Source organism: Vanessa cardui, chromosome 6, assembly GCF_905220365.1.
Source record: "Vanessa cardui chromosome 6, ilVanCard2.1, whole genome shotgun sequence".
Lineage (NCBI taxonomy): Eukaryota > Metazoa > Arthropoda > Insecta > Lepidoptera > Nymphalidae > Vanessa > Vanessa cardui.
This window is the reverse complement of record NC_061128.1, coordinates 9,958,984-9,985,827: the sequence shown is the minus strand read 5'-3', so window position 1 is coordinate 9,985,827 and position 26,844 is coordinate 9,958,984. Positions and strand designations below refer to the sequence as shown.

The window sequence follows — 26,844 nt, the reverse complement described above, 5'->3', positions numbered from 1 at the left end:
TGTTAATAAGAAACAGATTTCATATAAATTGTTAGGCTTGGTCCAAATACAGTAATGTCTTTGAAAAACATCTTTTTCATCTTTTTTTTTTTGTTTATTTTTTATTTTAAATTTTAATCACTAATATTAATTGATTTATGTCTTACTGTTTAAATTCTAACTGTAACTACATATTTTTGTCCGTATTACTTCATGAAAATTGATTGGTTTATGTGATTACTAATCTATTGTACTGTTTGTTCCCCGAAAGTAAATAAAATATCACAGCCTGTAAATATTCTATTGCTGGGCTAAGAAATCCTCTACATTCCATTTTTCGTCCGTCTGGGACTCACACCCATCACATGTTCTTCTATCAAACAGCAATTGAATTGAAGAGTTAAACAGTAGAGGCACAAGAAAAATAAAATCTTAGATTCCAAGGTTGGTGGATTGATGAGTCATATTTCTCCAGTACCAATCTTTATGGACATCGGGAATTATATCACGTGACCCATTTACCTATCCGCCTACCTATAATGCATACATTGCATCAAACTCTTGCTCTTAATCGATCACTATAAGTTGGTCATAAAGATGTCTATTCTTGAACCAGACTTGCTTCTGTGGTTAACTTCTGAATCTTTAATGTCACTTTATTATGATCCGAAATAATTATGAGTCCAACGAACTCGTAATATTACAAGTAATAATAATATTACAGTACTATTATTAATTTGAATATATTCTAAACATCTTGTATGATCGCGGCTTTACCTTGTTCATTATATTTTTTGTTACGATCCTGTTTTAAGTTTCATTTTTAATTTAATATTATATAACCATATACTTTAGTTGAGACGACCTCCATGGTCGAGTGGTGTGTACACCGGTTTTCATCGGTACGCCACTCTGAGGTCCCGGGTTCGATTCCCGGCCGAGTCGATGTAGATTACCATTAATTTTCTATGTTGTCTTGGGTCTGGGTGTTTGTGGTACCGTCGTTACTTCTGATTTCCATAACACAAGTGCTTCAGCTACTTACATTGGGATCAGAGTAATGTATGTGATGTTGTCTCATATTTATTTATTTATATTTATTTAGTTTAAGTTTATTGAACAGTCTGGTTAAAAGGTATGTTTGTAAATGTGTATGTTACCTTAATATAAAAATGATCAATCATTTAAAACTATTCCTAATCCTATTACATACAAACTGTACCACACACACATCAGTTATTCTATAATCATTCAGCTATACTTAGTATTGTTATTTTCCGGTTTGAAGATTGGTTGAGCCAGTGTAACTACAGGCAAAAGGGGCAAAATACTTTTCAAGGTCGCATGGCGCATTGGTGTGATATAAAGAATGATTCATATTTCTTACAGCGCCAATGTCTGCAGACGGTGATGACACTTACGGTCAGGTTGTCCAATGTCCATATTGTACTCGCCTAACTATAGTATTAAAATAAACTATATCTTTATACCAATTTTATTTCGTCCAGGGCGACCAATTTCAAGGGAATCTCTCCAGCGAATAATAATCTTTTTTTCCGATACACACTTTCAACTTCCAGACTTCAGTCTACTGAGAATTTCTACATACTAGATACCTAAGTCCTAAAACAATGTCTCGCTGAACATGGAGTTTTCGACACAGAACCCAAAAAGCCACTAAATCAATAAAGAAATAAGAAAATACTTGAACTATTAATAATGTAGTACAAGTACAAAAATTTAATTAGAGTACCGTTAAGTTATAATTTGTTCGCGTCTCGTTGTAAATATAAGTATCTTAGCTTAGCATTTAAGTGGTCACAGATACTTGGATTTTATTTTAAGATATTTGGAATCGCAGTTGGGCAATTTACAATGATATGCATCGATCCCACAACAGTCCTGTCACATTGCAGATGCAAATGTTATTATGGGTTATCTAAGGAGTTCATTGACCAGTTTCTATCGGTTAAAATACAGGTTCAATTTGAAGGTAAAGTTAAGTATAACGTCACATTTGATTTTCTCGAAAATCGTTTGAAAATAATATAAGTGTTTAAAATTATGTAATGTATTAAAATACATTTGTAAAACACATTTTATATTTTTATAAATATTTTCCAAATATTGTCCAATTATCAATAATTACAATTTAATATTTGTAAATTATATCGGTACAATAATTAATTCTGAAATGATTACACGATAATCTTGTCCGAGAGCTTTTAAAAACACGTTAGCGGTAGTGATGTACTGCTGTAACATATTTGTTTCGATATTCGATTATCGATGAAAAATATCTGAATTGAGTTCAAATTGTGATATATTTTGTTTAAATTGTATCGTATTGTCACATTTTCATAGAACCGGTTGAACTACTTTCGCAAAACGTTCTCGTACACTACAAATATAGGGTGATATGTTTAGAAACAGTGATAATCGTCATTAGATTACAAAAACAGCGATCTTTAAAAATTTACTGTGTATTTTTTTGTTTTAATAAGTAATAATGAATAAAAAATTTATGAGTGCAATTTTGATTTACTTCACTATTAATTTTTTCGTTAACAAAGGATTTAATACACAATACAATTGCAGCCGACTGTATCTTCTATATCCAAATAATTATGATTCCTTACCCACTCATGCAATCCCAATAGTATATCAGGTCAAGCTTTTAGAACGTCCAACGTAACATGCCACTTAGCTCCACCTCATAACGGTTTGGATGAACACAAAGCAGAGGGCGTTGTTATCGTGATTATATTACAACAGTTGCAAAAACGCAAACATAGAAGATTCTTTGACATTAAAAGTAATCAGAGACATACATGTGAATGTGTGCGTTCTGATACCCACTTTTTTTTTAATATAAGACAATATCACGTACATTACTCTGATCGCAATGTAAGTAGCTTAAGCACTTGTGTTATGGAAAATCAGAAGTAACGACACAAACACCCACACCCAAAACAACATAGAAAACTAATGGTAATCTACATCGACTTGGCCGGGAATCGAACCCGGGATTTCGGAGCGACACATGAAAACCCTCCGTGGTCGCCACTGAAGAGGATGTAGGGGAAGATGAGAGATGAAAAGAGACCAACTAAAGTTAAGTGGAAGTATGTAATAAGCACACACTATTGGTAACGTCGAGCATCTTTCCTCTCCTTTTATCCAAGCGTTGATTAGTCGAGTAATTACTACATCAATTATAACAAACAACCAAATATCGATTTAGTAACCACCAACTTGGATTAGTTCACCACCACCGTTATCGGAACGGTGTAAATTGTACATTGACGATGTATTACTAAACAAATAGAGTATCAAAATGGATAGATTAAATTTAGTTATAGTTTTATCATGAAAAAAAGCCAATACTAATTGAATAAAATACCTACTATACGAATAATATTTGATCCTCGATTTAGTTACATTTGAATATTTCATTACGTCATCCGTTTTATTTATTTTTATATTGAAATTAAATAAGTTATGCAAAACTGATAATAAACAGAGATGCAAATATTTATCCACTAGTTAAATAATTATTTACGAACAAAAGAATAAATTAAAGTGATACCATAAACTACAAATATTGGCATGTCACTACGACTTTCACATTTCACATCCCTGCCCGTAACTACAGAAACTCGAATTAATTTCGATCGTTAAATTAATCAATATTTATATTCACTAGTAAGAAAAATCATAATGACCTATGATTATTTTTATTATTTAGATTTAATTATTTATGTTATTTTTATTGTCGACGGATTGATTGTAAAAATATTATTTAAATATCAAATAAAAAACTTAAAGCATTATCCATAAGGTTATAATATGTAAATCGAACGCAATACACATTCGTTTGGTAAGATATAATAACTATTTTATAAAATGCATTTATGTAATCGAATATCATACGAGTATAAAACACAAAATCTTACTCGTAGGCCCTTAGCATTTAGCAATGTTAACCGATTTAAATTACTCAAGAAGAAAGTGTGTTAATTTTACGTACTAATTAAGTTTTTTTTCATCGCCAGATCCTACATATTCCATATTTCAAATAATTATATTTTTATTCCATGTTTCGATACGTCAACCAAAACATACTTAAAAGTTGTAATCGAAAACTGAAACGATGGTAGGAGCCCAACGGCTTGACCGCGAAATTTAGAAAAAGCTTCCGAACGCTCGCTTCATCAAACAACAAACCAACACGAGAGAGAACGCACGTATCTGAAATTATAGCTGATTTTGTTTACGACCGAAAATGACGGTGAAATATTCGATAGGATTCTTGGTAAGTTATTTTTTTTTAATATGTTAAATGTAGCCATATTTGTTAAATGTATGTCGAAGTGCAACTTTCTTTTAATTAAAACTTATTTTTAATACTTGTGGCAATTTCGGGAAAGATTTAAACATATATTAATTAGTTGCCTTTTTTAATTCCAAAACTTAAAATTCTAGTAAATAAATGTTTTTAAAATGAAATTTGATTGTTTTCAAATCAAAAATGACGTAAACATTTTTTTAAATATCGGAATTAAAAATATATTGGTTTCATTTAAATTGAAATAAAAAATACCGTATTTAATAAAAATATTAATAGAAATAGTTCTGTAATAAAATAAAAATACACTCTCTTATGGATAAAAAGGGATTTAATGAGTACTATCATCAATATCGTAATAATATTAACGTCCGTAACATATTGTATTGAAGTATATATTTTGCCCCCAGTCTGATGTTAATTTGTATGCAAGCTACGTTTCAGATTAATTTATATTAAATTCAAGTCTTGTTCTACCTTTTGAATATATAGCCTACGAACTGACAAGTTCACTAACAACTATTTTTACCTGTGTCAGAGATCAATCTAAAATTCATTATTTATGAGACGGTTCAAATTTAAGATTATTTTGAAGTTCAAAAGTTTTTATGAAAATTAATTTCATTTCATAAATTTTATTTTCATCAAGAATAATTTCAATTAATTTTAAATATTATTTATAAATCGTATCGCTACAAGATCATTAGACATAAATACGACATAACTCCATCGAGTTTTATATAATATTATTTTATTCAGAATGCAGAAAAATGACCTTTTAAACAAATCAGCGAATCGAGCTATTATTAAAAAAAAAGCAAATCAATGATTGATCAGAATGCATACAAAAAATAACAGCCACTATTCCAACTCATACGAAGTTGACAAAAGCGTAGCAAATTGCACTTTATCGTTATAGTAATAAAAATTATAATATATTAATGTCGGTTTAACTTTCTCAGTAGGTAACGCTTGCAAATTACGAAAAACTTTTCCATCTCTGATATAAAAAGGAAATAATACAAAATGAGGATAACAATCGCGAATCGGACTTAAACGAGGGTAATGCGCTTTGCAGTTACTGTGAAAGTAGCATCTAACAAACAGATCTTTTGAGTTTTTCACAATATGTAGGTCTAATACGTACATACATCAAGTTGAAGGCTTTATTGTGTGTTCTTAAATCGAACGAGACAATGGAATTTGTAACGGTCGCTTTAATCCGATGTACTTGTGTGATATCGTTTATTTAATTGGAGAATTTTATTTCTATTGATACACTCTCGCAGTTTGATGAATGTAACCTTTCTCCGAAGATAACTTTAAGATTAACATTAAGATTGATACGACATTGTTATATTTAATATGCTTCATAAAGCATTTAATATTTAAATAGTGAATTTAATAAGACATACAAATAAAAGTCTAATATTGTCGTCGAGGACATTTACGTTTTCGATTAATCTTAAATTAAATGATCACATTTATGTGATGTGTTTCAAAATCTATGTATCAAAGAACTTCTTCAGTAGCTAAATACTATTAGTCAATCATGATAGTTTTGATCATAGTCTATCCCAATATTCTCGTATTTGACGTGACGCAATTATGTATGAGCAAAATTTATTCATATCATATGAAAAAGCGAATTCTTAAGGAATACGTTCTCGAAGTTTTCCAACTACATATTAAAGTATAAAATAATAATTTAACTCTCAATCTATAATAAAGAACATAAACAAGGAAAATGTTGTTTCTCTTTGTTTCCGAAACATGTGACAAATAATAAAATCAGACGTCAAGGAATGTTCTAAGTGAAGTCAATGATCTGTCAATAAAGCATACTTTACTTAAACGCACACCGAATTATTGAACATCTATTTAGAATCAGCTTAGAATATCGGAGTCGAAAAATCAACATTATTTTGTACCAAATTTTGTAAACGTCCCATTGTATCAATATGGGAGAAAGGTTCCCTCTACTGTCATGGAGAAGACTTAGATATTATGCGACAAAGTGCTTATATACATATACGTGTACGTGTATTTCTGGTAGTATTATCTCCAACAAATGCAATTCTCCTCACGGTCTTCCTTCATTGCCAAGCTTATTACAAACACAAACCTAGCATGTAAAAATGCAGTGGCGCTTGATCGGAATTTAATATTCACTTGAAATCCGCGTTTTCCATAATAAGATTTATTTTGCTAAATATTCTTGTAAAATTATTTTTTCGTAATTGTGAATACTTAAAGGATTGACGATTTATCTATAATTTTATGGTTAGATGCCATCTAAAAACTATTGGACTACAAGTTGGATTGGATGATTTTCTATGTGGTTTTCTATTAGATAGTTCGTTTATTGAAAGGTTAAATACCCCAGATTTTTAGGCTGCTTCATCAAGAAGCGGAAAAGTAACCATGTACATGATGTATATGGTTATTCGTTACCTTCCAATCTGCTTTATAAAAAAAATGTATGAAATTATAATCGGACACAGCTGAGAGTAATATATATGCATTACTATCGTTTAAAATATATTATATAAAAATACGTATTTAAAGTTTAATTATATGATATTATTAAAAAAAATTGTAACGTTCGAACGATTGAAATTTTTTTTTAAATATAACAGTATAATTTTGATAGTTTTATATGAACCGATTTTTAACTTTCATTATATGTCATGACGCCGATGTTTTCTTGAACGATTTCGACTTGGGCAGCCATTTTCAAGAGAAGAGCCAAATGTTTAATTCATATTTTAAAGTACAAGTGTTCACTAACATAAGTGCACAGACTATTCTCTCACCACCAAGGGAAAACATGTTTACACAGAACTATTAACACTGTAAACTTTGTAACTTTCAAACTCTAGGTAGCTATTAATAGTATAGTAGATTTTTTTATTAATTTGACACAGTACAAACCTTTTATTTGCAGTAATAAAAAGTAAAGTTAAATAAAAGCCTGTACATTTCCCACTGCTGAGACAAGGCCTCCTCTTCCATTAAGGAGAGGGTTTGGAACATATTCCACCACGCTCTTCCAATGCGGGTTGGTGGAATGCACATGTGGCAGAATTTTGATGAAATCAGACACATGCAGGTTTACTCGACCACCGACCACGAGGTGAATTATTAACACAAATTAAGCAGATATATGTATAGTAGTGCTTGCTTAGGTTTGAACCCACATTCATCGGTTAAGATGCACGCGTTCTAACTACTGGGCCATCTCAGCTCTTTTATATTTGGAATAATATTAAATTTTATTTGTATGTATGTTAAGTGCGTGAATTAAGCTTGCTATACTGATCAACACCAGATTAAGACTAAATTTAAATTTACTATAATCCTTTGTAATACATTTTTTTCTATATCAAATAAATTTTAAGCATCACCAATTAATTCGAACCTATATAGAAATTATTTCGTTGAACCCATTGAATGACTCAATTTTATTAATTTGATCTTATAAAGTTTTTATACCTGAACCGGTTTATCCGAAAAGCAGAATATCGATCGATCGAAGCCGAATATTGGGAGCAATATCTCAAAAAACTATAAATTGTTAACATTATTTTAAATTAACTGATCTTGCACATTAATTGATTATATTCGGTATTTATTGGGTATTTTACTTCGTGGTAAAGTGTTCTGTACAAGCCTATCTGGATAGGCCACACACACACTTGTCATAAATTTTACCGCTAAGCAGCAATACATATTAGTACTATATTGTACAAGGGACATAATATCTTAGTTCCCAAGGTTGCTGGTGCAAGGAATGAACTATCAGTTAACGCTTTTTCCGATTACTTACATTTAATAAATAAATTTATGGTACAAAATGTAACGGGTAGTATTTTCGAGTATGTCGAAAATACTATCAACACTACATGACAATCGTAAAATACTTTATTGTAAGAAAAATCAAATAAATGCATAAATAGAAACCATTATCGAGCTATGATTGTATCGAGAAGATTCGACAAGAAATGAATTAGTTAATCTTTTTCACCAATCTTGTTTCTCTTTTAATAAATACAAGAAAATTATGATACATATTGCAAAAAGACTGGGAATATTAACTCCACCTTTTTTATCATAAATATTTATCGTGACAATTAAATTTATTGAAGCTAAAGGGGTATATGATTGTAATGTAGAATCGAACACCTCGCCCAAAGAAATAAATAACTTCACGGCGACGGTAACTGACCTATTACAAGTTTTTATTGACTTCTCGTATGTATGCAGTGCTTGTGACTATTTCCATCAAAATCATTAATTTGAGTTATTTATATTTTGATTATATATAATTTTGATTAATAAAATGTATCGAGGTTTTATTAGCAGCACTTCAAAGTGGACAAGGTTTTAAAAATTTAGAACATAGAGTAACTAATCTATGTTCCAAATTTCTTCTTTTGAATTTCGGAAACTATATTTGTACTTTCCGATGGTATTTTACTGACTAGAATAAAAAAAGAGAACACGCAAATAGCCCCGCTATATGTATATTACAGGCAGTATCAATCTGTAGCTGACACGCATTATATTTTAACTTTTCAAATATTTATTAATGCAGTGACTTTCAAGAGTAAATAAATAATTTACTCAAGTCTTTTTGTAATAGTTGTGAAATGAAAAAAAAATAAATATACGTTAAATAACACCATAATTTCTTTCGGCTATCTTTCTGACAATTATCTATTTTTTGCCAAAATTTCATATTTAATTAGTGTCGAAATAGTTATTTTCAAAGGTTAATTAATAGTTACATCAAATGTCTTACAATTAGTGTGTTTTATATTTTTAATTTGCAAAATATTGCGCAACGCACGCATATTTTAGTATCAAATAGAATTTGTTTATATACATATTTAATTGACATCCTCGTCTTATTTCAAGTTACGACATATTTTTTATTCTAATTAAAAAAATAAAGGACGTTCTCGATTCGTCTTTAATATTTTTAACTATGCTATTATATATACGCGCTTAATTTATTTAGTTACTCAAATAATTTTAATGCTTTTTTTGCGTTAGATTTAGTATAGTTCAGTGCTCGAACTTAATGTAAGAATTAGAGCCGAGATGACCCAGTGGTTAGAACGCGTGCATCTTAACCGATGATTTAGGGTTCAAACCTAGATAAGCACCACTATATATATGAACTTAATTTGTGTTTATAATTCATCTCGTGCGGCGAAAGAAAACATCGTGACGAAACCTGCATGTGTCTAATTTCATCGAAATTCTGCCACATGAGCATTCCACCAACCCGCATTGGAACATCGTGGTGGAATATGTTCCAAACCCTCTCCTGAGTGGGAGAGGAGGCCTTAGCCCAGCAGTGGGAAATTTACAGACTGTTAATTTACTTTTACTATTAGGTTCTTATTCAGGATTGAAAAATGCAGGAAATAATAGTTATTGGACTATTATGAAAACAAAGACTTAGATTAGAGTAATTAGGAAGCATTTCTAATATCATTCCTGTCATCTAAATAATTTAACCAGGAGAGCAGGATTAAGAGAATCACAAGCATGCAAAAACAAATTGCATCTTTCTTAAAGTACAGTCGGGGTTAGAGAAGGTTCGTCACCTTAAGATCTATTTTCGTGTGCTCAGTATGAGCGATAATCAGCTTCACCGGTCGAGAATGGCATATTGCGTCGCGATTATTTGATGTTTAGACTCAAAAGGTACTAAGCGTTAAAGACTCGATAAAGGAATTATTTCAAAATTGACGAAGGTTTTCTTACTCTAAGTGTACACGCTTATGCAGCGTGCTGGTCCACGAGTTTGGTTGCGGTGGCCAAAATTTGGTTGACTTCATTCGTGACCAGTTTAATCGTGACCATGTCGTTCTAAGATTTCAATTTTCGTTTTAATTTATTTATTAAAAGGATTAGTGCTTGCCCTTCACGTTTAGAGCGAGGTCATGTTTTTATCCGTTCATTAGTAATGATCCTTAAATTGCAGCTTACAAAATGGAATTATCGGAAACGACTCACTTAAATTGAGATAAATAGATTTTAAAAATCATATATAAAATGATGTTTTGATCACGAGAAAATAAATACATCCATTCTAAATTATTAACAAGTCTCTCAAATAAACCAGCCATTATACAAGAAACATGATTCAAAATGATTACAATACAAGACGTGAATACTAAAGAACTTAAATAAAAGGGTATAAAAATTTATTAATAAACGTTGACATTCATAGAGTATTTAATATACTCTATGAATGTCAACGTTTAATTGAACTACAATTAAAAAATAGTTACACTGTAATGAGCATAAAAGATTAACTACTGAGTATCTTGTAAAATATTTTCTTTATGTAAAATGTCTGTACAAAATCGAAATATTCTTTAATCACGTAAGCTCATAAAAGCTTGAATCGTCATGTAAAACTACCACCGGTTCGGAATGTTCCACCGAACGAACCGCCAAGAAAAAAAGTACTTATTTTTCCGCTAATATTCATTGAATAATATTTTTTTTCATCCATAATAATAAACGAATAACTTCACACTTCTTTACTAAATATAGTTTTTTTTTTAATTAATAATAAAGGTTTCACTTATTAATAAACGTAGTTATTTTGATATATATAATACACATGTATAAAACAAAATATTCGCAATAGTTATTTCATATACATTTTCGCCTTAACAGATCAGTTTATATTTGTGGCTATTGTAGTATCTAATGGAGTTTTTAATCGTTAAAACCTAACGGTGTTTTTTAGCGCTATGCCATTGTGTTGAACTGATAATAACATTTGTTAATGTTATTTAGAACTGGGTACAGTTACATATATATTAATGTTTCATGACCTTCGATTCCTTTGTTAAGTGGAATGTGTTCGATAATAATTTGAGCGAGCTATATGAATATATGGTCGAATGTTTAGAAAAAGTTTAACGTAAGATTGCGGATTGAAACCCTGACAAAATTCGAATAAAATGTATGTACGAAACAATCGATAGGAAACCTGCATGTTTTGGATTCAAGTGTACAACGTATGTATCTCGCATTGAAACAGTGTGTGGTAAAATCTAAACGGGGTAAAAGGGAAAGAAAGGCTTATGTAGGAATCCTCAATATAAACTTTTTAGAATTTTTATTTTTTTTTTCTTCTTTAAATCTTCATCGGCTCTGTTTATAAGAATAAGCAAAAGAAACACTCACTGATAATTAACTTATTATATTAAACTACTCTTACCGATTAGAAGTGCAAATAACCTCTTAAAATGAATAGAATAATATCTATCAGATTTTATAATATTAATTAATTTCAACTTTATTTATTTGGAATTAATTATAATTAATAACAAAATCAAGCGCCATAAATAAACTCTATTCAAGTAGGCTTTAATAAGCACTTTTGAATCGTCTTTAAACAAACTATATTAAGTAAAGCTTCCATCGGGTCTAAATGCAGTTTCTACACTTAACATAACAATATACTTAAAATCTGTTTGTAAACAACTTTTCGATAAGATTCAAGTCCTAGTACGTTACTGGCACCTCGCCAGAAACTTACTCACAAAGGCCAAGACCTGCACAAAGTTACAACTCGATCCGATAAAGAATTTGAGCGCAAAATACAAAAACAAAACATTATTTTTAAATTTTATATTTAAACTTAATATTTTAAATATTTATATATGCAGCGGATTAAGTTTAACATGAATCGTATTAAGCCGATAACACGACGTGTGAGTAATCGTATACAAAATAAATTAAACATATTAAAGTAATATGAATATTAATTTTTGAAACGATAATTTAAAAGTATTAGTGCTATCTGCTGCTCTTAAATGTGAGATTACATTTATGGACGCTTAATTTAAAATTGTTATCATCGTTAATAATTATATCCTGACGGGCCGGAGTGTATATTATATTGCACAAGTTGTGTGTGCAACAAAGATTCACTTTATATTCCCTCAGTTTTAAATTCAATAGCGGCCAAATGTGAAATGACCTCAAAGAGTCCAGGCGCCACGCGTGTTATTCAGGGCACGGGACTAAATACATATATACAAATGCATTGCAGGGACACGTATACAATGAGGCATGGGAATAAATACTTCAACTTCCACACACGGCGCTGTTCTTATTCTATGATATTTTCCATCGAAAAACTCAATCACTGTATATCTGACTGATCTGGGGTACCCAAACACCTCAGAATCTTCAGCTTATATCTAATTACTGGACCAACGAGCTAGTCACAAAAAAATACATTATAATATAGAAAAAGTCAAAAGCAGTATACATATCATTCGTTATCGTGTCGTTCGATCGTGTATCGTGTGCATTCGTGAAAAACTTTTGAATCGTCAATTTACATATTCAAAAAGAATGTATAAGATTCGAATTCCAAAAGGAAAAGAAGCAAGTGTTTATAATTTTAAAGACCTTACAATGCATTCGTTTATTCGTAACTAGATTAAAAAAGAAATACAAAATTTAAGACGACTCGTAAAGAGACATATTAAACGATATGATAGCAATTAATGATTGTGTTAAAAGCTTCACAGTTTTTATTTCTGTACCTATGAATTAATTATTTCCTCGAATACAACAAAAAGTATTTAAAGTTTTAATTAGTTACTTTAAATATAAATTAATACTACAAGTAATTGTTGATAATGAAGTCTTGTAGGATTTCAGTCTTTTATTACCTTATTAGGTCAAGTCCAATTAACCAATACAATAGTCGGATAATAAACATGGACAATATGTGTTAACCAGGACAGCAAAATGGTAAAACTACAGAATAATCGTCCGATATATATGTCTGTACTACTCGCGCATATATCTTATTGCGAGATTCACTTGTTTTCTTACATGTTTATTAAATGTAGATACTATGTATTTAATAAATAGCATCAATGTATTTAAATCAACGTGCATGAAATAAGCGATCAAATCCAATTAGTACGACACTCGTCTTTTTATTGAGAGTTCGTGCCATATGTCCGAAATAAATTATACAAATTGTAAATTTATTTTTATATTTCAAGATATTGGGAATTCAGTAAACTTAAATATAAGTTACTTTAGTAAGAGACAAAAAAAAATTAGATTAAAAAAAAACATTTACTAAAAACATGTTACTTTGAACCAAACCCGCTTAAATATAACGTTTGAATCATCATCATCATCATCACAATCATCAAACGAAAATGTTGAGATTAGCAAAGAAAATAATTAAGACCGCTTATCTTAAAATACGATTCATTACTATAGAATGTTCCTACGAAATTTATAATACGGGACCACCGTTATAAAATTCATCAAAATTTTAATCTTTTCCGCTTTTTGAAGTCATTCAAAAATAAAACGAACGTTTTATTAAACGCAAAAACACGTTACAAGACAGTGTGAAAAGGCGCGAAACTAGTCCAATAACGGACAACGAAAGCACACATTACAGATTAAAAATAATAAAACTCGTCGCCCGTAAATTAAAAAATAACATCGACAAGACTCATAAAATACAAGATAACACCCTAATTACCTATCATTATATATAATATTTTGCCATTCACAGAAAATAGTTTACGATTTATGCACTTACCAACATAAAAAATCATCTTTATGGACAATCTGTCGTATAAAAATACGCATTTGCATGAAGGTTTATATTAAAAAATATTATAGGCGCGTATAATTATATACCAGGTGATTTGCGTCCAGATTATAATTGTAAATCAACTAAATATGAATGTATAAAACCTCCTTAATAATAATGTGACGCGCCTTGTAGTGATAATAATTTTAATGAGAAGGCCTAGCTGAAAGAAAAAGAATAACGGCTTATTGCGGTGTGAAGGTTAAATAAGTTTTATTACATGAACGACATACTATTCAGTAATAATACAACCTGTTATTACTAAGATAAAGGATGAAAGGTTACATCAAAACCAAACTCAATGTTTATACCTTTATCTAAACATCAGTTAAATAAAGAAAAATAAAATGCTTTGTTATACGTTTAGAAGTTATAAATTGCCTTTTAATAAGTTTAATGCAATTCGATTACAAACCCTACCATTCTCAAAGAAACGAGTTTTAGACAAAAGTGTGCTCATAAACATGGAAAATTATTGTTCAATTCCTTCCTAGTAAGTACTTGATCTAGAATTTATGGATTTATCTAGCATTTCAACATCCTTGTATGTCTTGACAGACTACTGACATTTCGAATGTATGAATATCTTAGGACGCCTTCAGACTTCCATCATACTATTTACAATATATACTTGGTATATCCATACCTAAATAAATAAATATATATGTCAATTCGTAAACAAATAAACAGACTTATAAATAAAAAACAATTTTCAAACAAAAACTATATTTATAAGCATATAATAAATATAATATTTAGATATTTCCTTTCTTCTCAAATATTAATTTCAATTAAAAGAAACTTCATTATAATCCAATTTTTTTTAATGAGTAGTCTTTTTCGATAACTGTCTATAATTAAATAATAGGTTTCTTTACAATAGAAATTTAAACGATGCTGTTTGATGATATCGTTTGTGACGAGAAAGATTGAAATATTTCCAGTCGTACTATTAACAAACATTTAAAAAAACCCGATATTAGCGCTCAAAATATGAAAAACTTAAACTATCAAGTTGTTGTGTTTGTATATGTAAATGTAAAATATAAGTGAATGTATGCTGATAAGAACCGTAAAGACAACTCACAACCTTTGATAAAACCAAGATTTTATCTACTAGGCCATCAGTCAAAAGAAAGTCTCACATTCACAATATTAGTATGTACATAAATTAAGATAAGCTCTACAAAAGGTAGCGGGAGCCCTTACATACTTTTAATACAGTTACTATTTATAAATGGATATCAATCCTTGACATATAGAACAATAATGGTGAACCCAAAAAATACAATTAAGAATTAAATTAATTCCTTCCGTCATGTTTTTATTTAGATAATGTATGTATATTATTGTTAGTGTATGTAGAATTTGACTGGTGACTGGCAATAACTTGTACCTTCAATATTCACCGCTTTAAGGCAGAGCTAATAGTTCAAGGAGTATTTTCAAATTTTATATAGATTGTAATTCTTATATTACACTATACCTATTACATACAGCTTGTACAACAGTTTCAAAGTGGTGACTTAAAGTTAAATATAACAGATTTCTTTTCGCACTACAGTAACGGGGAAGTTTCAGCAAAGTTATTTTTTGAATAGTATAGATAGCCATGTACATATTTTCATCCTTCTTTTCATCGTCAATATATATCCCTTGGCTATAGTTACACTGGCTGCATAGCGGTAGTACCTATATATGATAAGTAAGCATCGTCTTACCAGGCATGCGCGTACAAAGCCGAAGTAAATATTTGTGATGAACGAATTATCTCAATTTTTTGGGTATTTGTAACCAACAAGCAACAATTCTTGTATACAATCACATAACTATGTCATATAATGACCGATATAAGATCATTGAAATATCTATAAAAATAAATAATACTTTTAATGATTGTACTAGATCATTCAGTTTTGTCGTTCTTGCGTAAAGATGAATGAAAATAAACGGAAGCTTTTTTGGAATATTATTCTAACTTTCTAATGTAATTAACTAAACTTGATTCAATAATTTTTTTCATTCGACACAAATATACATTGAAATGCATGTTTTTAAACTGAACATGGACGGCATCAAGGCAAAGTAACGGGAAAATTATCATAAAAAACAGCCCACTATTACATTCTTAGGTGAGAGTGACGAGTCGGACTTTTTGTTCGTCGTTCTACTTACGAGCGGTCGGTTAAATTTGCTAACAAATATAACACAAATTATTCAAATATAATTTTTGAATATTACTCAGTAAATTTGTAAACGAATTAGCTATATGAATTGGGATATAAGGACATTCAATTCGAACAACATAAATAGTAAATTGTGACCGAAACGACAAAAAAAAAATATTTTATTTAAAACACAAGAAGTGTGATCTACGTTTGTTCAAGAATTTGCAATTGTTTCAACGGACAAACCTCGCGATAAGTACATCTCGATAATACTGCCAATTATTTCGGTCGGTCAGCGCGGTCAATTGTAATATGCCTCGTTGATTTAGTGCTAGAGCTTATAGGGATATCAAGTATAGCCTAATCTAGTATAGAGATATATAGTAATGAATAAACTGTCAGGAAATTCTTGGTATCAATGCAAAATAAACACTCTCGTGCCTCATTAAGCACTTAAATCCGATGGACTGATGCCTGTAGTGCATTTCTGTAGGAAATCATTCCGTATGTCATTTGTAAAATATTGACATCCGACTAATGGTGACAGGTCATTTTAATACTATTTATTGCTTATAATCAAAGTCGCATATCACTTTAGTCACTCACTGACATACATGCCTTAATAGGCTATTTGACAATTCGAAAAATAAATTGTGAATTATTGTAATCAGAGTATATTATGAGTTTAAAAATGGTTATTTACTAACGAAACTTGAAAATAATAACTTAATTCATTCAAAAATCTATAAATAAAAATGCAAATGTTCAAATGTTTGTCACATGACACAAAACGCTTCTGATTGGCCGGGCTTATGATGACGTCACTTTCCTGTAAACCTTGCTTTTCTACTATATGTACCACAGATTAAAATACAGCAAAGTGACGTCACCGACCGCATTGAAGCGCCATATTGTCCAAGTAGCGTTTTTGCGCGTTATTTAAATATGGAATTTTTAATATGATATTTTTCGGCAAATATGTACTAGAAATAAAAAACACAACTTTTACTGGGTTCCTTAACCTCTACTAAATAATATAAAATGGTTTTTAAAAACCAGTCAAATACCCTATTCTGACATGAGTTCGAGTGTCCTCTAACAGACTAGCACTAGACCTAGCACTAGACCATATGTTAGATATATTTGTAGTAAATAATTAATAAAGTATGTAAGTCTAAGATAATAACTAGCGCTACTGACCTCTCTTATCGCTTTTTCAGGTTTAACAGTAGAATCCATATTCCCAACCAATTTATGTTTTACGTTATGTAAACTTCACTCAATGCGAAATTGGTCATGAGATTCATATTTATATATTTGTTCTAGATGCTGTTGGTTTGCTGTCTGGCTGAGGTGTCATCGCGACCATCTAATGAGTAAGTATCAATACACAATTTTCATTGTAAAATAATACTAGATACTTAAATCTTCGTAGTAATAAAACGTTAAATAATTCTTCAATGCAATTTACAATTCAAGGGGAAAATTACTACTTTCGTACGATTTAAAGTATTGAATTAAATTTTTATTGTTTGTATTGCTATTCAAACTGTATTAATAAATAGGGTATCTGTAAAGTTTGAATTATTTACTAAGGAAAAACTTTTTACTAATATATTTTATATTACCATTATTAATGGTCGACGTGTGTATATATATCGAACGTTGATAAATAACTATGTTTTTTTCTGTATAAATATTTGTTTACGTACGCTTACAAAACTAAGGATTATTGTGCAAAACTAACAGTATTTAATTAAGTTTCAAGTGTGAATCTACTTAAGCAACTTATAATGGCCGGGGTAGAGGTTCAGGTATGCTATTTAATGTACCTTATGCTTACACCACTGCTTTTATTATTCACGCTCAAATTAATCTGCTTAGTCTTAAAATATCAACGAAAGATGAAAACTTAGTAATGATAAATTTAATATTTTCAGATCTTCAGTAAATGAAGAAACTACCGTCAAGACATCTACTAAAGCTGTTGCTGACACAGAAGATGGATCTATTTCTTATCAAGAAGATTCTAATATAAATGTCGAAGAAACCGCCACAAAAGACATAGTTGAAAAAATAAAAACAATAAATAGTTTTCTGAATAAGCCGACTCGTGAACAGTTAAATTTGAACAAACCTTACAGCGACAAACCTCCCGGTATTGACAGAGAAACTCTTTTAAAAATTCAACAAATTATAGCATCGGCAAAACTAACGAAAGATTCAATTAAGAACCAGGAGCAGGAAAACTACTTTCTAAACGAAGATGAATATCGAAAGTACTATTCAAGATCTTCAAAACAAATACCAAATTATTTTTATCAGAGCCCAATGATTCCATATATGTCAAACCCATATGCAATGAATGTACCGGTAGTCTCATCGCCTTCTTATAATGAAATGCTTGGATATGCTACAAATAATAATTTAAAGTCCCTCTCAAATGGGGTGTATCAAACTAGACAGCAACAACCGTTTTTTCCAGGCTTCCCATCATTTCCTACATTTTCATCATTTCCTTCTTTTTCACTAGATAACTTTCAACCATTTGCCCAATGGTTTCCTGTTTTGATAAAAAATCCTTTCGTTGCTTTTAGCCAAGGTGGTGGATTAGACAATTTTGTTGAATATGGACAAAGCGCTGATGTGTGCAACAGAAAACAAAAATCATCAACTGACAAAAACGAAAGCAATGTTGAGAATTTACAGGAACCTCATCTAACTGAAAATAACAATATTGATATCGGTAACGATAACACAAACTCCGAGAAAACTATCTCGAGAAAATCTCGAGCACTAAATAAACGTACCGTTTCTACCAAAGCACCTGAGCAAGAAATCGAAGAAGGTGAAACTGGTAAAAAAATTTACGCATCGAAGCCGAGCATTACGCGCAAACCAAGTAAAAGACCATCGCTTGCTGAATCATCTAATGATTTGAAACAAAGCGATCCTGAAGGTGACCTTCGTTTTCCCTTTTCAAGTGATTTTACTTGGTTCTGGAACAAAAAACCTGTAGCACCGAGCCCTGGTTTCTTTATAAATAAACTTAAAGTCCGTAAAGGTGGAGTAGCTATTGCCGGGCCAGGTGGTATTGCAACAGCTGGAAGAGGTGGTACAGCCATCGTGGGGCCAGGTGGACTAGCTTATACCAAACCAGGTGGTTTAGCCATAGCCGGTCCTCATGCTCGGGTAGTAGCTCTATCACCTTACTCGGATCTCATCTCCTCATTAAACCATCCTCATCAACAAGGATACGATTTTAGAGCGTTACAGTCAATAAGAGAAGGAAAAATAGTTGCAACGGGTCCTGTTATTTATTATCATCCCATCGAACAAATATGATCCTATTACCGATATTGAAATATATTTAGTTGTATTAATATTAGTTATTTTTTACTAATAGATACTACACGCCCGTAACGAAGACCAAGCAAAGTCATCGGAGAAATGCGACTGAGGTTTTTAATTACGACGGTCAAAATTTCGTTCATGAACTGACGCAAGAACCTACGTATATATTTCATATCAATCCTCGAGCGTTTGCGAAGAGTGGGGAAAATGGTGTTGCCATATCTAACCCAATATCAAGTGTGATCATACGAAAAGGTGAATCGGGCCTCATTATATATACACCAAAAGCAACAGCAATAGCTGGCCCAGGAGGTATCGCCCACGCGGAATCCGAATTGAACGTATACGAATATGATCTTAACTGAAATATTTTATTCTTGCTTGAGATTACTGACAACGGTGATGCATCGAAAAATAATTTCGACTCTCCTTGAAAATATTTTTCGTCTACATAACGTTTAACTGATATGTTATAATGTATTTTTAAATGTAAAATAAAAAATTATAGTTGCATTTTCAATTGTTTCATTAAAATAACGCTATTTATATAAGATTTTAAAGTAGTTTTAAAAAGTAGTAACGTAGTTTTTCGTGCTTTTTTTGATTCACAATTAGGATGTTAAATCCCTAAAGATTTATTTATTGCATTAATCATTTTCTTCTTAGAAAATAGAAATGTATAAATAGATACCTACTGATATAATTAAAAATGAACATCGAAAAAAAAAGTTGACGTAATAAATTCAAAACCATTAATTAATTTTTTGCAGATATATTTGATATCTAATTTCTTTGTTAAAATTTCAAATTAATTTTGACAAAATGATTTTTTATAAAAATTGCCACATAGAACTATCTTTTGTACACAGATGTAATTTACATTTTAGCCCTTATATCATATTAATTTAAGAGACGAAGATAATGTGTAAGTCAGCTATTTAATTTGGAAAAATAATAATATTGTCGTGTAACATACAGGTATTAAATCTAAGACATTTTACCTTTACAGTGGTGCTATACAATACATACCTTTTTATGGAGGCGCAAAGGGACAATATTTAGAAGTGAAAAAAGATACAGCAGGATCGATCCTTAGCGAGAAAGTGGTGGCCGAAGAGAGCATAAGCAGTGAAAACATTGTCAAAAACAAGGACGAAAGTCTACTATCCAAAGTGCTGGCTGCTAATTTACAGAGCCTTAAAACTCTGTCGACTAATTTACTGAAAATACACAATGTTGGACGAAAGACTGGCCGTCTAGGTAACCAGGAAAAAAATAGATTCAAAGGCCAGCTGTACTCACTGGGTGAAGCTGCTTCTAATACGATTAAATTGATCGATGAAATAGGAGATGATATTGATGTGCTCTTTAAAAAAAATGCAACCCTTACAAGGAAATACGACGATACATATGACGACGATGTAAGTATAAGCTTTTATTTACATGTCATGTCAAAAGTAATCGAAAATAATTTAATTTTATATCTAAAATACCGAATAAGCATTGGCTTTATCGCACTATGTGAAACCAAACAGTAATATTATTTTTAAGCTAATTAAGATTTTTTAAAATAGCCTGTGATGTTTGATTTACTATATGTAGTCTGAAAATGGATATTAGAATTAACCTTGGTTGTCTCAAATGAAATTTAGACTAAGTGGCCAAATATGAAATAAACGGCTAACCAGCTGTTTCGTGAATTACGCTCTGAAATATTATTTAAAAAAAAGAACTAACATTAACGTATCATTTGAAATTAAGAGATTCTTTCTTATTCCTTTCTTTGCTTATCCTAATTCTAATAAGCTGTTATACATAATCAAGGTTGGCGAAGAAGGCGTCAGCATCGACTCTCCAACGGACACCGGTGAATCTTATCTTGAGGGCACTATAATTGCTGAAGCGAAGCCTGTTGGTATGTAATACAAAATTTACCATGATATGTTCACAACTTTATTTTGTCTTCAAACTAATACTTAACCAATATTATAAAAAGGTAAAATTTATTTGTTTGTATGAATGAGTAAATCTTCTAATCTCTCAGACTAATGATGATTTTACTTAGCTTGGGTAAATTGTTCCCGAATGCTATAGGGCGTAATTTTTTTACATCATAGCATTTTCTTTATTAATTAATTCCCCACGTGGGAACTCGGATGTAACCATTTTAAGCATAGTATGTATGTATGACATAATTCGAATTAACGAATTAATCCTATGTAAATATAATTTTAAAATCAATGAAAGTACTTACAAAGAAGAAAGAAACACGTTAATAAATTAGAATATATGAATATATATGACTATATAATCTAGAGTCAATGATAGCTTAGTTTTTTAATCTGTTTCAAAATTTTATTTTATTTTTAATATAATGAAGTCATATTGGTGGTAGGGCTTTGTGCAAGCCCGTCTGGGTAGGTACCACCCACTCATCAGTTATTCTACCGCCAAATAGCAGTACTCAGTATTGTTGTGTTCCGGTTTGAAGGGTGATTGAGCCAGTGTAACTACAGGCACAAGGGACATAACATCTTAGTTCCCAAGGTTGGTGGCACATTGACGATGTAAGGAATAGTTAATATTTCTTACAGCGTCATTGTCTATGGGTGATGGTGACCACTTACCATCAGGTGGCCCATATGCTCGCCCGCCAACCTATAACATAAAAAAAATATATATATTTAATTAAATTTATTATTGCTTTAATTTTGTAGGTTTGGCAGTGATCGGTGAGAGCGGCTTGGCGGCGTCGCGGCCGCAGGCGACGGCGGTGGCGGCGTCGGGCGTCGCCATCGCGCGGCCCGTCGGCACCGCCATCGCCGGCATCGACCCCACTCTGCTCGGGATCGATTTCCACGTCAACCACTCGGAGCAGAAAATTAAATACAAGGGACAATCGTTCTAGAAAAAAATAATAATAAAATTGTAGTTTGGACAAAGAGCCTTTGAATCTTTAAACGATTTTATGATTGTTATTAAACAAATTTTATATCTTGGACACATCGATGAACAACACATAAAATTTTATATTAAAAATGTTTTACTGTAGGAGATATGTTATAAAACAAACTTTAAATAATATCATATGTATTTAATTTAATCGTATTTAATTATCTGCTTTTAGGAATCTTAGCAATGATTAAACTTAATGTGTAAAAAAGATTTAAAAATTAAAATCGAATACATTAATGATAACATTCTTAAAGTTGAATGTTGACATTTATTTTAAATATGATTGAATGAAAATAACATAGTCACTAGACTAAACAAAAATATGAAAATGTACAAAATTAATAATATTATATAATTCAAATACCTACTTACTATTAATTCTCACTTTGATTTCTTAGTCAACGTTAAAATTCACACCCCCGTGTATTGCCATGATAAATAAATTAATTTTAATTGTAAGTTAATAAATGTACAAATTAAAGAAAAAATATTGTGATAAATTATATATTAATGGATATTGTATTACAGATGTATATTTTTTAAATAAATCAAAAATACTTTCTAATGTAAATTCTATCATTTATTCCTTTGGCAAACTTAGATAGCACGACTCTAACCTACCTTACCGTTACCTTACCTTAAATATTTAAAGTGAAGCCTGCCAAATATTATAGTAGTAGTTATTTTAACTAGAAAGACTATAAATAAAATTTATAGAATTAATAGATATGAAAGAAAATTTGTTAAAGTATTTGTTACCGATGTACAGTCGGAGTAAGAAAACCTTCGTCAGCTTTCAAATTCATTCCTTTATCAAGTCTTAAACTCTTAGTACAATATGTCATTCTCGATCGGTAAAGCAGATTATCGCTCATACTGAGCACACGAAAATATATCTTACCTAAGGTGACGAACCTTTTTCCACCCCGACTGTACCTTCTTTGGTATCAAGCGCCTGTGAGCAGCAGAGGGCAATATTTTTTGGTAGCTCATTCTGTAGAGTCTTTAAAAAATAGAGGCGGAATAAATCCACATCATGACGTCACAATGATTATTGTCGTCAAAAATTAACAGAGGCGCCATGTAATATAATAACCGTGAAATATTATATGCCATATATACTTACAGTTATTTATAGTTATGGCAATGCTCCGTAATATTCTTTATTCTGTGTTTTCTCATCTAATCATTAATTTTAATTTTTCGTAAGATTCGTTGCAACGCCATCTACCGCGAACAATACAAATGTTAGTACCACCTTTTGATTCTACATATTATCTTAACGACAAGACGATAGATGGCATATACATCTCTATTCTGCATCTTCGTAATAAGTTGCTTAAATATTGCGTCACAGGAAAATGCATTATTATGTAAATGGAATCCATACCAAAATAGGGCTTTGTGCATCCCTCAAGGGAAGGCTCAACTCAAACAATACTTATTCTAACAACAATACTAAGGATTGTATTCTAGTATTAAGATTGAGTGAGCCAGTCGAACACAAGAGACATAACATCTAATTTACCAAAATTGAAACAAACAACAACAACAACAACAACAGCCTATAAATTCCCACTGCTGGGCTAAAGGCCTCCTCTCCCTTTGAGGAGAAGGTTTGGAACATATTCCACCACGCTGTTCCAATGCGGGTTGGTGGAATACACATGTGGCAGAATTTCTATGAAATTTGTCACATGCAGGTTTCCTCACGATGTTTTCCTTCACCGCTGAGCACGAGATGAAATATAAAGACAAAGTAAGCACATGAATCAGCGGTGCTTGCCTAGGTTTGAACCCGTAATCATCGGTTAAGATGCACGCGTTCTAACCACTGGGCCATCTCGGCGTCAAAACGCTTTAACAATTTAAAGGGCCGTTAATAATTATCATGGTACAAAATACGACCGGTCAATTTGCCACTCTGCCAACATAATAATACTTTATTGCTTATTTGACATGGCAGAATTTGTTGACTTTAGTCATAAAGACGAGGTCAGTGGCCTTTATTTCAATTTTCCTATCATAAATGAATAATCCATCGTTGATACGGAATCCGTAGAAAGGAGATTCTAATTAAGGTAGTAATACTAAAATTCTTAATAATATTCCGACTTCTTGAATTTAAATTAAAATCTCATGCCAAAAAGTATTTACTATATCATATAAGTATCTATATAAATATCACCCGCGACTTTGTATTTTAGAAGCTGGTCGTTAGGTACTAGACGTAACAAAGCCTATGTCCCTTTTTGGAATTAATATTTGCTTGGTAACAATTTCCATAAATTTCGGCACGGTCGTTTTTGTGCAAGAGCAACACTTAGATGGACTAGAAAACAAAGCATGAGATTAGCATTTCTTGAATTCGTAAGGGATAAATTATTCTAAGGATTTTTTAATGTCACTGAATTACTTGCTGGTTCTTCTGGGTAAAATCAGCTTGATAATTCAGAATCTTTTATGATCCTTTTTGAATTAAGAATGTTTTGATGCTAACAAACGTTGCAAAAATAAATATATTTACATCGTCATTGTGTGGGTGTGTTTTTTTATATGTGCAATAAACTAGAACTGATGTACAGTAGCTTCATGGCTTTGCATATAATGAGTCAGATAACATCTGGGCCACACGCATATATGGAAAACAAAGTAGTCTAGATTTGTAATGATGATATAATATAAACAAGCCATTATATTTAATAATATAAATCAACGGACAGTTTTAAACGTCATGTGACTAAACATTTTATAAAAACATGTTTCTCCGCAGTCTAGAGTATAAAATGTATTAACAGACAAGATTGAAGACAATATTTTTTAAATATTTAGAATATTACAGTTTCAGTTGCAGATTGCCAGCTTAATATTGAGTAATTGACGATATTAAAAAAAAAACCTACATTATTGTTACTATGACAGAGAATACGTCTTTAAAATTTCATATAAAAGTTTCATTTTTGACTTATTTTGAAAAAAGCTTAAAAATGTGATAACTCGAATATGGTTCATTTTTGCACTATGCATATGGGGGTTAAAATTATTGTAAATAGTTACATTTATTAGTAATAGTTGTAGTATTTGTTCGTCTTGCTAACGTAACAAATACATGTAACAAAGGATCTTTCTAATAATTATTTTAATTATCATATATATTTCCTTCCTAACTGCTTTCTACAACTTTATTTTTTAAACAGATATTTTTCTTAAAACTTAATAATAAATAAATGAAGGAATTATTCAAATTCATTCAAAAGGAAGGTGAAATTTATTTTTATATTTATCCTAAAAGCACAAAAACCACGGTGTTCTTATCAACTAATATGCATAATACTAAAATTTGAAAAAAAGTCCACATTACAGCTACTGAGTAACTCTGGCAGATTTTCATACAACACATGTAGGTTTCATTGCGATGGTATAAAAATATAAATGAAATACATACAAAATTTCGAATACTGACTTAAACCATCCTGTGAATAACATTATATCCTAACCACTAGATGTGCCCATGACTTCGTGCGTATCAAAATCGGTCCAGCCGTTCCAGAGATTAGATTATTACAAACAGACAGATGGACAAAAATTGTAAAAAATAAATGGTATATGTACAGTGCTTATAAAAGCCTACTTGAATAAAGTTTATTTTGATTTTGATTTTTTGATTTTATACATTCATATGAATTTGGTAAAAACCGATTGTTTTAATATTACAAACAGACAATCCAATTTTATTATCATATATTGATTATACCAATCCGGCGAAATGAATTATTGTGAACATCATCGTAATTATTGTTTCCCAATCAACAATGAAAAATGTATGCAATATCAGCAACAAATACATATTATATCACAAATGGGTAACTAAAATCAATAGTTGCACCAGTAGAATTGCATATAAGTTCATCTCTCTCGTGGTCTCGGGTGCGCGATGTGATACGCGCAGATTAAATGAAAACAACGTGAAACTAGGGACGTATCTAGATACACTAGATAGAGAGGCAGCTGCATTGCTTTATTTGATATCAGGGAGAGGTCACCCGTTAAAGGACCAGCTGTGGAATTTTCCATAGCAGTAACAAAGGATGAGCATTCTATATTTACAGTGACATTTGCTGTCGGTGATACATGATTCTACTTGGTGGTAGGGCTTCTTACTCGCCGTGTATTCTGCCCCCAATATTGTGCATTTGTTATTTTGGTTTGAAGGGCGAGTAAGCAACAGATACAAGAAGCATATCATGGTTATTCCCAAAGTTGGCGGTACTTTGGCCATGTTAGAATTCGTTAAAATTTATTACTGCACCGTTATCTATGGGTATTGGTGATCACCACCGTGTAGTGGTGACGGTGTTTACTTTACG

At 31.0% G+C, this 26,844-nt stretch overlaps 1 protein-coding gene across 1 annotated transcript; it reads left to right on the top strand.

Annotated features, from left to right (window-relative positions):
• Positions 1-4,184: 4,184 nt before the first annotated feature.
• LOC124530486 lies at positions 4,185-22,543 on the top strand. The gene is made up of 7 exons (XM_047104670.1): positions 4,185-4,294; positions 17,495-17,544; positions 18,109-19,510; positions 19,558-19,851; positions 20,536-20,943; positions 21,347-21,437; positions 22,240-22,543. The coding sequence occupies exons 1-7, from the start codon at positions 4,265-4,267 to the stop codon at positions 22,428-22,430; spliced, it is 2,466 nt and encodes an 821-aa protein (XP_046960626.1). The 5' UTR covers positions 4,185-4,264; the 3' UTR covers positions 22,431-22,543.
• Positions 22,544-26,844: the final 4,301 nt, after the last annotated feature.